Here is a 14,034-nt window from a genome sequence, read left to right as displayed (position 1 = left end):
AAAACTCCAAGGTTAGCTAGCATATCATGCCTGTGGAGTTTTTCTTTTATGAATTTTGTTTATGTGAACATAATATAGGATAAAAAGTGAATTTAAATGTTATTAAAATTATTACGCTCTGTGTTTCAGGACTATATTGATGCCCATCCTGAGACCATCGTCCTGGACCCTCTTCCAGCCATCCGAACCTTGCTGGACCGCTGCAAGTCCTACCAGCTCATCCACAGGATAGAGAGCTGTATGCAAGGTAAGGCATGGCCAGGTGACAGGGCTCAGTTTGAATTATATTTAGAAAAGAGGGCGGAGGCGTGGGTGGTTTTTAACACAAAGGTCAAATCTGCTGATATTTGACACATTCATCTTGCTTTCTCATGACCAGCGCTGACCTTGAGGGAATTATGAGAAGTAAATGTCAAAAACAGAGGAAGCTGTTGCAGCGCCCAGTTTTTGTTCCCCTGCTCTACCAACGTGTAACGTGCTCTATAAACTGTTTGCTGCCAGTTAATACCCAATTTAAATAACTGCTCACTCAGAGTAGTCATTACGTCACAAATAACAACATGCAAGTTAATTTTGCTGTGTCATTTCGCAGTGTCAATAGTCTGTACACGGTGCGTCATGGGTTCAACACCAGTAGGGTCTCTCTGTTCCTCTCCTTGTCCCCAATGTGATATAAAAGCAGAAGTTGTTTAAAAATAATCAAAGAACTGTTGATTCGGTGGAGACAGCTTTCTACCTTTATTTAATGTGTCTAATTTTATTAAGAGGATGGGGCTGTGTTAACTGAGGGATCTCTGTCTTTCCTCTTCACTCCCAGAGGGGACACGTGGGTAACATATGACCGTGCTGTCGCCTCTCGCCTGAATTATGTTACGTGATGCTTCCGAGCAAATGTTTAATTCTTGCCGGCAGTGCACTATGCCGATATCGTAATTCCTCTCTTCCTTTTCACGCGACAAAAGCCCCTCTGCCCCCTCCCCGCCTCTGTCTGAACCCAGCATGAACTTGGCTCTGTGTGTTTCCCACTAATGGATCAGAACTCGCCCTCGGATTCGTCCAGCAACACGTCCTGCCGTCACAGGAGTAGTCAACAGGCAACGTGTTTTTGGCCAAAGGTGGAAAAATGCAGTGACGACAGGAGCACATTCCCTGCCCACACACTCGCTGTAAACACACCTGTGACTCATCCACATTTCCTTTACCCCCATACATGGCAGGGAGCATATAAACCCTTTAAGTGCTTCTTCTTCACAGCGAGCGTCCATGACTCTGTGAGGGGCTGCAGCCTGGTGTCAGAGCAACGGATCAGAGGCGTTTCAGCATGTCGGCTCTGTCAGGGGTTTCCTAAAATAGATCCACAGAAGACGTCGTTTTATCCAAACAGACATGATGGCTGTTACGTAACAAAGAGTATAAGCTGCATTGCTCTGTCTCACTATGCATATTTGGTTTGGAGAAGAGGAGGAGGAGGAGGAGGAGGATGGCTCACTTGCTGCATTTATCGGAAGCTTTTTTTTCTCTCCTTAGTCTTCTTCCATTAATGCAAATGGTGCTCTCTGCTCACACTTGGGCCTGCATACCAAACCTGCTTGACAATTGTAGTCGGTTTTAAACACAAAGCATAGAGTGTAAGCTTTTATAATCCTAGACCATACCACCATGATTACAGAACAAAAAAAAAACTGCATGTGACCAAGGTTGGATGTACTCTTCCTCTGTCAGCAAAAAAGAAAAGAAAATAGTGAGTGCAAAAATGGGTTAAGGTTGGAGTAAAATAAAGGATAGTGTGAGAGTGTGGAAAGTCCACCTTGTTTTCTTAGGCACAGGCACTTCCTCCTCCTTATCAGCAGAGACCATGGAGTCCTGGAGCAGCTGCCAAGGCAACCCGGCACTGAAAGGCCGCAGAGAGCCGAGCCTGCCATGCTTCACAGTGTGCATGATGACTCAGAGTAGTACTCTATAGGAGGAAGCACTTGAAGGTGTGCTGGTGCTTTCTCTGGAAAAGCGAACGTTATTTTATCAGTGGAGTGGCCTCTCGGTGTTAACAGGCCCTCGGTCACAGTACATTTAGCTGCCGCGCTCCGAATTGTTTAAATTCATATAAACGCAAAGCACAAAGAATCGGCTCGTTCTGATGTTATGTTTAAGAGAAAATAGCCAGACAAGGGCCACATGAGCGCTAATGGATCAGTGTCACTGATTCATAGTTCTGCTTATTGGAGCTTTGGCGCTGCTCTGTTGTCCTACGAGGTTTTGTGTTTTCCAGTGCGAGCCAGAGCAAGGTAACTGTTTATGTTACTTAGTGGAATCCACTGGTTCCTGTGTATACACGAGTTTTGATATCTTGGACTGTTTTTATAGATAGAAACCGTTGTCAGGTTAACTCTGCTATAAAAGCCTCTGTCAGGCTCAAGTCGTCTGCAGCTTCAGATAAAAAGATTTCTCCTGAATTTAGAGGTTGCGTCTCAGCCATCGAGCTCAGACCTTCCTGCAGTGTTTGTATATTAAGCAGATGGTCCCCGCGTTAGCATTAATCCACACCTCCGCAAAGACCCGACAGAGCAAGTGTCCCATTTATGATAGGGATCAATATTTAATCATAGTTGCAGCATGTGAAAAGACAGACACTCGAAGACCCAAACACTCACCCATGTCCAGTGAGTCAACGTTTCAGGCCGACAGGATTTCCCAGTTTGGCTAGAAAGGTTTTCTACTCGTCAGCTACGACTGCGCTTTGTCACCGTCATTAGATGATGGATATCCCAGCAGAACCAGTATGGGAATTACCGTATGTGGGAAAACAAATTGTAATTTTTCTTTTCAAAATAAATGACCAATAATTGTAATTGGAGCGTAAGCCTCTTAGAGCGGCCGATATTGAGAATTGCATCACTCCCAGGGCATAGCCGTGTTTGGAGTTCAATTTAAAATATTGAAAATCCTGCTGCTTTGCCTGGAGGGATGCAGAGAGAGAGAGAGAGAGAGAGGATGCTTGGGTTTCTAGGAAACAAGCTCTAAATAGCAACAAGAGAGTCCAGCCTTCCACCTAAACAGCCACGCACTTTATCAAGCTTAATGCAACTTGGCTCTGCGTCGTCCTCTGCACCCAACGCCTTAAACCAGACGGAAGATAGCGTCTGAATCGGAGGTGTTTTAACAGGCCTGTAGAGGAATTTCTTCTTTGTCCGTTCTCAGGCAAACCAGTTGTTACCTGTAAGATTAGAGCTGATTTATCTTCATGCATGAATATAATGTAACGGCACAGACAGATGAGGACACGCAGCTGACGTCCCGATGAGATAAAAGAAGAGACGCACGCACACACAAAAAAACCAAAAATAACAGTGTAACTGGATAATGACATTTAAGAAGCATCTCATCACTGAGGCCCATAAACATTGTCCTCGGCTCCGCCGGGTCTGCTGCGAGCATGCACTGTTTAGACAGAGCCAGAGATTGATCCCCCCTCCCTCTCCTCCACCTCCTTATCCCCAAAACGTCAACCAGAGCCAAGCATGCACGCTATTGCAAACTTGGCCACACGCTTTCATCCACCATTCCCCCCAGTCTCTTTATTATAAATCCTTAATTTGGAGCTTCAAATGTTTTCGGTTTGACAAGGTTTTGCTCTTCTGATGATTTTAGTTTGACAACATTTAGCGCCATCAGTCTTTGGGAACTCAGTGATGTAATGGGGATATTTTCCCTGCCAGACTGTTTTCTGAAAGACATTATGCTGCTATTCCTGTCCTGGTAAAATAACATCAGTATGATGTACGCAGTTGTAGCAGAGATGACCGATGGGTAACCCTCCAGGCTTCCCACTCCCAAAAGTGACCGGTTTCAGAGCCAACACTGGAACGGGCCCAGCTGTACGGGGAGAGGTTATAGAGCACAGACCAAGTATCTGCCTGTGAGAGAGAATAGGACTCCTCTGTGCTTTTCTGTCATGTCACTGCAAAAATAGAAAAAAATAGAAAAAACTTATCAAGCATGAACCATGCTTGATAAGTTTTGGCATGCTTCAGCGATGCGGATTAATTCTTTTTAGCAAAGACAAGAGTGTTTCTATTAGGACATTTGTTATATAGTTAATGGTCAAAGCACATGTTGCACTGGAGCGCTCCTTCATCCTTTAGGCAATTCAATGTTTTTATTAAAAAAATGATTATTATTTGTAAGAACACATCACATGGTGGATACTTGAAGGATTATTGAGGTTATCATGTCCAAGGTTTTACTTTTCATTTCGGTTGGCATCATTTCTATTTTATCTACAATATATGGAAACATGGCAGCCATCAGATGGGTCAATGAGCCAGTATTTAAACCAGATTATCTGAGCCAAAATAGCACAAAAAGAAAGGACTACATAATGTTGTGCACACTGACACAATTAAAAATTGAAGTAATATATAGAGTGAAGAAGTAGAAATAACAAATAATGGTGCATTGCAAGAATTAAAGTGTAGAGTAGTAGTTATCTGTTATAGATTGTATAGATATTCTCCATATAAGTTTAGTTGTTGATTTGATTTTTTAAACTTGATCATTTTAAACAACAGCAGTTATGTCTTTTTTATTTACCATAATAGTTACTTTTATGATTTATTTTCTTTATTATCATAATATTATATCATAAAATAGTGAAAATTACTTGTTCTCTTTCTTCCTCAAAAGTTCCTCCAAAGTACTAAATTTTATCCCTCCACCTGTCCCAACGAAAAGATTCCCGAAAACAAAAAAATGCCTGAACTTATTCAGTCTGGTGTTAACAGAAGACGAAGAACCATCAAATAGTATTGATAGATTATTTACAGTTGAATCCAGTGAGTCTTAAAAATAACGTAACTAATCTGATGATAAAACAATAAAACGGTCACTTGAGCTCTGGCACAACATCATTGTCAGCAACAGGGATAATGGCCGACACTATAGTAATAAGCCTGAATCGCTCCTTTGATGATACGTCTCTCTGGTCACTACATATGGTGCGGTCCTGTATCGGTGACAAAGGCCTTAATGTATGTGCTGCTGCCTTATCTCCTCACGCAGCTGCAGCCTGTTTGGGCCGATTTTCCTGGAAGCTGCTCTACAGCTGGAAGTCACTGAAGTCGACTTTCCCCCCCAACACACACACACACACACACACACACACACACACACACTACCCATCCCTGTTCATGGTGGATTGTCTTCCCAAACTCGCTGGGTGGACCTGCTCTCTCTAGCTGCTGTGGGAGCTGTTGGAGTCAGCGGGCCCCCCCATGTATATACCCAGAGCTCAACACTCAGCACTGGAGTTAATGTAGGCAAATGAGATTCCCCTGACCTCAGCACTGGCGGGAGCGGAGAGCCCTGCCACCGCCGAGGCCCACAGCACACAAAGACCGACGTGTTCCTATTGTGTTTTTGTCATTAGCAATTTGCCAGCTCCTGGTTTGGCCCCCTCAACTGATTTCCTGTGGCGATATCTCCATCCAGCTGCCTTATCACCCCCATGTATACCTACTGTAGAGGGGAAATTACAGAAAACATCAATATGAACGTGTCCTGGGCCCTAATATACGTACTATACTGAAGTTACGAAAGAGGTTCAGGAGGATGTTTGTAACTTTGAGTCTTATCGAAAATAATAACCAACGTGTCGCCACAGGATATGATGTAAAAACATGATGTAATCAAACGTGACGCAAACACGTGGTAGGCGTAGGTAGATGAGAGAGAGAGATGTTGTAATCTGAACAGTGACGTACCTTTCTTAACATTGCTGCAACCTGAACAAAGTAATTGCACCTGTTTTGGTCTCCTGTTGGGTCATGTGAGCTCCCAGCTATGTCAGTGACTCAGTCAGGTGACATCTGTGACTCTGAAATATTCGCCGCTGGTTTGACTTGTCTAGTTCCCCATGAGATTGCGTGTCTTCCTTTATTTCAGCAATTTACTGTGTGTGTTTGTTTGTTTGTTTGTGTAGCTTGGGAGGAGCAGACAGGCCGGGCAGCTTTATTTGTTTGAACAGGAGTTATTTAACCCTGAGGGCCTCCGACGGCCTCCGCTGTGTTTGTTGTCCAAACCTGTCGCAAGGATAGAATATAAATATAACTTTTTTGGTCCAATTAGGTTAAATATGGTGTGTGTGGGTGTGTGTGTGTGAGAGAGAGAGAGACAGGGAGACTATTGGATTCAAACAGGTCTTCAGCAGTTTATACAGGATGTAGGCTACGGCCGAGAACAGAAAGAATGGCTTCGAGCGCTGCTTTTTCAGGGAAGAGCTAAAAAATCTGTCCATGTTACTTCAGCTATTTTGGACACATTAGATCGTGTGTGTGTGTGTCACTAGACTGACAATTGAATACAAATTGATTAAACACAAAAAAAAAATGCAGGATACAGATTTTGTACATGGCTCCTATTACAGATTGTGAACTTGTAGTTGGCGGTACTTTATTTAAATTGATAGAAATGTGTAAACCGAAGCTGAAATGATCTGCAAATAATTCACATAGTTCCAGCCCTGGAGGATTTGTTTCCAGAAAGGCCTGACTGACATTTATTCTCTTTACCGTGGAACATCTCAAAAGTATTTTCTCTCCGTCTCTTAACTGTATCAAATCACCATTTTTGTTGCTTTTACTCCTCTTTTTATTAGATGAGAGGATTTGCTCTCCTCCATTCATGGTCCTGAACTCTGAGTGCAGCCCAGATGTGCTGGAGCAGATCAAGAGGCAAGGACTCACATTCCCCTTCAGTGAGTAACTCCTGCTCCAGTCATGTTTTATAGATACCGAGGACTCGTTACAGATTGTTTAGGCCTCGTGTTGTGTTGTCGAAGTACCACGGTACTGTAACAGGTTGGGTAACTGCTAATAATTTGCTTTTCCTCGCCTTCATTCCTTCCTCAGTTTGCAAAACACGAGTGGCTCACGGAACCAACTCCCACGAGGTAAGAGGCCACGGGCTCAGAGGTCACTCACACCCTCTACTGTTTGCTCAGTGTAAGCAGCAACACCCCGGTCCTGTCACAGGATTGTCATTTAACTCAAGTCCAAACAACAAAATCAGATAAAGTGCTGTACCTCATTTATCTCTGTGTGTCAGCTGAAATCAATACGGGCTGTCAGGGTGGACAAATAGCCTTCATTCCTCCACAGACACACACAGCATTGAACCAAGTTGGGTTTTAACTAGACTTTTGTCTCTTCTTCCTCTTTCTTTTTTTTTTTTTTTGTCTTGTCATTGACCGTGTCCTCCCGTCCACAGATGGCCATTATTTTCAGCGAAGAGGACCTGAAAGACGTGAAGCCTCCGTGTGTGATCCAGAGCTTCATCAACCACAACGCGGTGCTCTACAAGGTGTTTGTCGTCGGAGACTCCTACACCGTGGTGGAGAGGCCTTCGCTCAAGAACTTCCCTGCTGGACCAGCAGGTGAGGAAGACGGGAGGCAGAAAGAGAAAAGAGACGGAGTTGGGTGGGGAAGTCCAAGGGCTGCAGACAGCCACAGTGGCCAGACTGCACAAGTTGCACGGCTTCTCCAAATTACCCCATAAAAGATCTCATAAAATGGCTTTACAGTCCCTGTGATTGGACCTATTCGGCCTTTTAAGGGTTGCAGCAGAGTGCAATTGAGTTTTGCCCTGTTGGTACATGCTGTCGAAAATAAACAAGAGGCTCGGTGTTTCTCTCCATAAACATGTCAGGAGCCTCGGCCGCGATAGGACTTTGAATACAGGGTTGTCCCCTGACACGGACGACTCCAGCATTTGCATGTGATAAACCAGAGGCCCTTTTTTTTTTTTTGCAAAGCAGTGTCACCATCAGCGTAGTCGTCTGCTTTGTGTAACCGCGCAGAGAGAACAGTTGCTTTCAGCCTGGAATGCTGAGTGGCACGGCAGAAAAGCTCGGCCCTTGTCAAACACATAAAGCAACATACCGCAGCGTCACATCTGCACAGCGTTCGGGGTCATTATGCTCGGCAGGTCGGTGGCCATACATTCTGTCCTGTATCCGGAGAGCGGAGGAAAAGGCTGGATGGATGAGTGAGAGAGAGAGAGAGAGAGAGGCAGGGGGTTAGTGTTTGGAAAGAACTTAAAAATAAGGGTGTGAGAGAGGGTTTCGTCCCATTCAGCCTTTCTTCTGGGGCTTTCATCAAAGATAAACTGGTGTTTTGTTCATTCAGCCAGAAGGATGAAAGCCTCCGTCTGCCTAACACTTCATTACCACGACCCCTCGATGAGCTGAGGGCCTTATTTATTTGGACAGTGATGGAATTTACTTGTTCCCTTCCCGCTCCTCATCCCTCTTCCTCCCCCTGTACCACTCTGTACCATTAATCATTACAGTGATAACAAAGAAAAAACAGGGGAGAGGGGGGTAATAAATTAAGCAATCCTTCCTGTCATATTTATGACCGCCTCAAAAGAAATGCCTCGCCCCAGGCTAACATGTTATCTGTTGTTTCGATGCTCAGCATGACACAGTTATGACTCAAAGGTTTGACAGTTCAGAGGCTTCGCACCCGGCTGGTTCAGTATCGGCTTTCTGTTATTTTACACCAGGTGTTTGAATCAATAAATAAAGACATTAATTTGGCCTAATTGTGCCAAGTCACCTGTTGAGCTCTGCTGCCACCTAGTGCCTCAGACGGGAACTACAAGCACGGGCATATTCAGAAATCAAGTGTGTTCAAAGTTGTTGTAAAATCCACCCTCATCTTTTATTTCTCTGTTTTCTTTCTTTTTCAGACAGGAAAGCCATTTTCTTCAACAGCCACAACGTTTCCAAGCCAGAGTCGTCCTCAGACTTGACCTCGGTACGTTCAAAAACACCGCTGACTGCATCTCATGTGATGTGTGTGCGACACATTCAGCTGCTGACGCTCTTTAATATCTCATCTTTTTATCTCAGAGAGAGAACGTGGAGGGAGTGTCTCAGCCGCCCAGCGATGACGTCATCAGAGAGTTGTCCAGGTCCTTGCGGGAGGCGCTGGGCGTGTCGCTGTTTGGCATCGACGTCATCATCAACAACCAGACAGGCCAACACGCCGTCATTGACATCAATGCATTCCCTGGTGGGTGTGGCCTCTTCTCTGTGTTTGACCTGTGACTGAACTGTACTAACATAAATTATTCCAGTTTCACAATATTCATGAATGGTTTTAAACACACAAACCATAATCATATAATGATTACTGTTGTTTTGTAGCATTTTATACATATCTATCTATCTATCTATCTATCTATCTATCTATCTATCTATCTATCTATCTATCTATCTATCTATCTATCTATCTATCTATCTATCTATCTATCTATCTATCTATCTATCTATCTATCTATCTATCTATCTATCTATCTATTCCATATTCGTTACAGTAGTAAAAGGTATTTCAGTCATTTACCATCATTATATTTAAAGCAGAAGTAAGCGATCCGGTCGTTTTGGCTAATGCTGCGTTCCAGGCAGGCTTTTGAAACCGTAAATTACAGCTTCAAGTCACAACTTACGACTTTGTAGCGTTTCGGGCAACCCACTCGTGTTTTTCCGACCTGTTTTACCGGTGAAAGTCACTATAACGGCCACTCGTAACTTCCGACCCGTGAACTCGTACCAGATCGAACTGGTACGACTTCACAGGTCGGAAAAACACGAGTTAGTCCTTGAACGCACCATAACAGTCCTCGTCCCTACGTCACCACATCCCTTGGCTGCACACACAGCCCTGCATGCCGTTCTCTCTCCTCATTGGATAAAAACTGTAGGATACGAGAAAAGTTTTCTCCTCGGCTCAGAGCAGAGCAGAGTGACTGACAGACCCGTGTTTCGGTCCAAACACTCTATGTAAGTGATTGCTGTCGGAAGATATAACTATTTAAGACTTATATTAACACAAATATATCACTTACTTCTGCTTTAATGTCCTCCCCTAGCTTTAGCTCTAGCCACTAGCAGATCAGCTAACTGGAGATAACAATTCACTTGCAAACTCAGTGATATGACTGTTACCTCATTTGACAGTGGTTTTGCTTCAGAGTTGTTTGTTGGCCTTGTGGCTCTTTACATTATGTTTTTCTGAGCAGAATATGGGCTTAACCAGTTATGACCATTTATATTCGCCCTTGTGTTTGTGTGTGAAGGTGAAATCCGGCAATCTGATTGGCTGTTAACCGTGGTATATTGAGCATATACGGCTACTATTCTAAAGCCTTATCACAGCGTAGGCTATCACTCCGCGTCAGGCACGTATGACTGGTATGAATGGATGAACGGATTGTTGCAGTCAGAGCGATAGTAGCAAAAGACAGTTGATGTTTTTACGATGTTAAAAAAGGGACAAAAGTAGTTGAATTCACATGTTTAAGGTGAACTTTCAACTCCGGGGAGGGTTAACAATGGTAGAGGGGACTGAGCAGTGACTTTCACCTGAAAAAAAAGCGGAGGAAAAGGCGAGATGCAGAGCTAACTTGGAGCTAACGTCTGGAGAGGTGGGACTATTTTTTCCACAATGAGGCTATTTTATTGGATAATATGTATTTCTGGTTAAATAAAACTACATGAAATTGATTGCGTATCCCTCTTTCATATTGCTATTATTGGTAACCGTTTTATAAAAGCAATATATACTTAAATATACATAAAGTATATAGAAGGTGAGGGCAGCAGTGTAGTTCAGAGTGAGGCTATGTGGGACAGATACAATGCTAAAGACACTTGAGGTGTCTTTTTCCCAATGATCCTGATTCCTGAACGGTGTAAACTGTTTTTAACACGCTCTCTTGTGAAGCCGGATAAGATTGAAGCAGTTCTACTCACTCAAAAGAGGAATGGCACTTTGTTATCATACAGAACCGTCACAGTTTTGTTTGTTTTTCGTGTCTGTATCTCCAGGTTACGAGGGCGTCCCCGAGTTTTTCAACGACCTCCTGAACCACATCAGCAGCGTGCTCCAGAGCCACAACCCCGACTTCGCCCCCGGGTGCGAGCAGCCCAAAGTTCTGCCGGTGAGCAGCACGGTACCCAACAACGCCGTCCCGCCGGCCCCCGGCTGCTGCGGCATGCTGGGTAAAGACGCCAGCGGCAGCCCCTGGATCGTAGAGGGCGACAGCGGTCTGAAGGGCCCGCGCCAGAGACTGGGCTGCAACTCGGCCATGTCCCCCAACTTCCAGCAGCACTGTGTCTCCACGATAGCTACCAAGGCTTCCTCCCAGTGACTGATCCCCCGCCCCCCACTCCGTTTGATCCCTGAACAAAAAACGGATGACAATGGTGACAATAATAATGAATAATAATCATAATAATTATGATGTTAATGATGATAATATATCTAATCAAAAAACAAACCTTTTCCTATATAGTTATTGAAAATGATGGTGATTGGGTGTAAGCTTTTTTCTCTCTGTCTTTTTGTATTTTTGGCTTTGTCTAATGAGACTTAACAGTACTGTAATGTGAACTTTTGGGAACTTTTTGCCTAATAGCTGATTTTATTTTTCTCTCTCGTGACTTCTCTGTAATGAAAGGGTCCAGATGAGGTAGCTTATATTACGAATGGCCGATTCAGGACTGGAGAAAGATCTGCCACTAAATGTGCAATGTATGATCCCTTCTGTGTCACACACACACACGCACACACACACGCGCAGACACACAGGTACGCACACATTGCAAACGGATCGTGCCAGTGATGTGTGTTTGTGCTCTGGTCAACATCACTGACTCCTCTGCACAAAGTGAGGAGGGGGAGCGGTGACTAGTGTTTGAACACTACTCTACAGATGGCGGCTGCTATGTGACTGTGGCCAACAGGACTGAGTCTGAACACGCACGACAGAAGATAGTTTGGGGTTTGTTAGACTGAACAAACAGGAGAGCCGTTTACATTTCAGAGTGCCATCACATTATATGTTTAGTGTAGGAAGGACGACTTCAGAAAACAGCGTTTTCGAAGGGTAAAAAAGACGAAAAGTGAATCTCCATTATCACGTGACCAAGTTTTTTTTTTTTTTTTTCTATGATTGTTGTTGCATCAGTGTTTCTTGGTCTCTGAGCGCTTAACTGTACGCCAGATCCCGGATGTTAGGTGTTCGACAGACAAACAAACAAACAAACAAACCACGTCCTTGTTGTGAGTCGCTCCACTTCAGGAAGACAAGGATCACATTCCTTTTTGTGTTTTGTGGATGTTTCCAGAGAAATTCCTATGATTTCTTCCGAATTCCAGTGGGATCTTGTGAGATTTCTCACATCACTTCCTGGTTTTGTCGTCTCCTTAAACCCAACTCTCCACACGTCTTCAGCACTTTTAACTGTAAAGTGAGACGAGCTTCTCGCCCAAGGCCTACTTGACCTATCAACAGACCTGGGGAGGACTGCTGTCACTTTTCATCGAATCATTGATTAGAAAAATGAATTAATCCTCTAAAACTTCAGTCAGAATGTGTGCGAGTACCCAGCTGAATTGGGTAAAAACGAGGACGTTCAGCTTTATTGTCTTGATCTAATCACACTCTTAACTGTACGTCTAACAAGATGCAGTTTAATGAATCCCCCAGGCCACTTGGTACACTTGCTTCGAGCTTCATTCTCCGACCCGCCTTCTGTCCCAGCTGCTGTATTTGTGTCACGTGTTAAAATCATTTGGAGGGGGAGCGGTGGGAGGAGGTCCAACTCTTGTTCCCAGTGTTCACTGTGAGATTTTTTTACTTCGATTTTGTTAATATCTTTGTCCTTACATCTACTAAGAGCAACTTTATTTTATTGAGATTTTATTGGGGGGGGGAAATGTTTTATATAAAAGAAATGAAAGCACGTGATGTTGTTGAACAAACGGTGTGGACATTTATTAGAGGAATAGCTTAAATAAAAAAACAACAACGCAGGATGCGGTTGTCAAAGGGACAGAAGAGCTGGTGGTCGATGCCGCCCCTCTAGCATCTAGTGGGAACAAGCACCGACCTGCAGCGCATATAGATGATTACATTCCCCTGACCTCCTTCTCTTGTCCCAGAGAGCTCCTCCAAGCTCTTTGATTTCTTCCCATCAGTATCCGAGAGGACTGTCTGTCCTCTCTCTCTTTGTGATCTTAAATATTAAGCGTCACTGCAGCCATTGCACCAGCATCTCTCTGGGACAGAAGAAGACCAGCGACATTCTGGAAATTGGTTTTTCATCACCAGACACATCATATTGTGAGATACGGTTATTAAAACAGGTCTTTTGTTCCCCCACAATTTAAATGTGTACTGAGGCAACAGTGAATTTAAAATATTTGGATATAAGCAGCAGGTTCAGGGGAGGAAAATTTCACACACTTTTACCCCCGTCTTCACCGAGGAATAGGGGCAAAGTTGAGGGTGCGTTCCTGTTTCGGTTGGAAAAGGCTGATATCTGTGTACACCACTATACTGTGTCCTATCTCGTGTTCCTAATTGTGCTTCTAAATGAGAAATAAATGGTTCATTGTATCTTTGATCATTTCCGCAAAACCCAGACAGTGTCATCCTGCTCCCAGCTTCCACCTGAATGTTTACTTCTTGGGTGTCTTGTACAGTACGTGTATATATGCCTCGGCTTACATCCGTACAGTATGTTGTTTTGTATCAGTTCTGTAATTGAGAGGAATCCACAATTTTGTGACCTTTTTTTAATTAAATGGCCAAACCAACAGGGCGGATTAAACATATGAAACCTCACCTGGCTCCATGGCATTCAGTTCTGCTTCCTTATTCACTCGTTTGATAAATGAGTCATTGTTTTGAATATGGTGAGATGTAACATCCTTTTGAAACAAATGTCAAGTGTTTTCTTGCGTAGTTGGTTGCTTTGGATCATCTGTGTAAATTCTGCATTATAGAAACTGTTAGGTAGCGCTCAATACTTTAATTTCTTTCAATAATAATTCCTTCATCGAGTGCAAAGAGAAGACTTCAAACATCGTGCTGCAATTCTCCACCCAGCCTCCAGATGTTTATTGCTTCAGCTTTTATGAGTCCAACATTTCATTGAATTGGAGACAGTAAAAAAAGACAGACAGTCAG

General features: G+C 43.7%; 1 protein-coding gene across 1 annotated transcript in view; it reads left to right on the top strand.

Annotated features, from left to right (window-relative positions):
* LOC146963823 (inositol-tetrakisphosphate 1-kinase-like) overlaps positions 1–13,689 on the top strand; it is a 31,857-nt gene extending 18,168 nt beyond the window's left edge. Inside the window, exons 4-10 of the mRNA XM_085768406.1 lie at positions 130–247; positions 6,650–6,748; positions 6,903–6,943; positions 7,261–7,426; positions 8,743–8,810; positions 8,906–9,068; positions 10,886–13,689. Coding sequence (XP_085624532.1) covers positions 130–247; positions 6,650–6,748; positions 6,903–6,943; positions 7,261–7,426; positions 8,743–8,810; positions 8,906–9,068; positions 10,886–11,208 — 978 coding nt within the window. The 3' untranslated portion in view covers positions 11,209–13,689. The remainder of the gene's footprint in view (positions 1–129; positions 248–6,649; positions 6,749–6,902; positions 6,944–7,260; positions 7,427–8,742; positions 8,811–8,905; positions 9,069–10,885) is intronic.
* The last annotated feature ends 345 nt before the right edge of the window (positions 13,690–14,034 follow it).

Source organism: Trachurus japonicus, chromosome 22 (assembly GCF_045865225.1).
Source record: "Trachurus japonicus isolate A0001 chromosome 22, Traja_1.0".
Classification (NCBI taxonomy): Eukaryota; Metazoa; Chordata; class Actinopteri; order Carangiformes; family Carangidae; genus Trachurus; species Trachurus japonicus.
The sequence above is the reverse complement of the archived record's forward strand: the minus strand, read 5'-3'. Positions and strand labels throughout refer to the sequence as shown.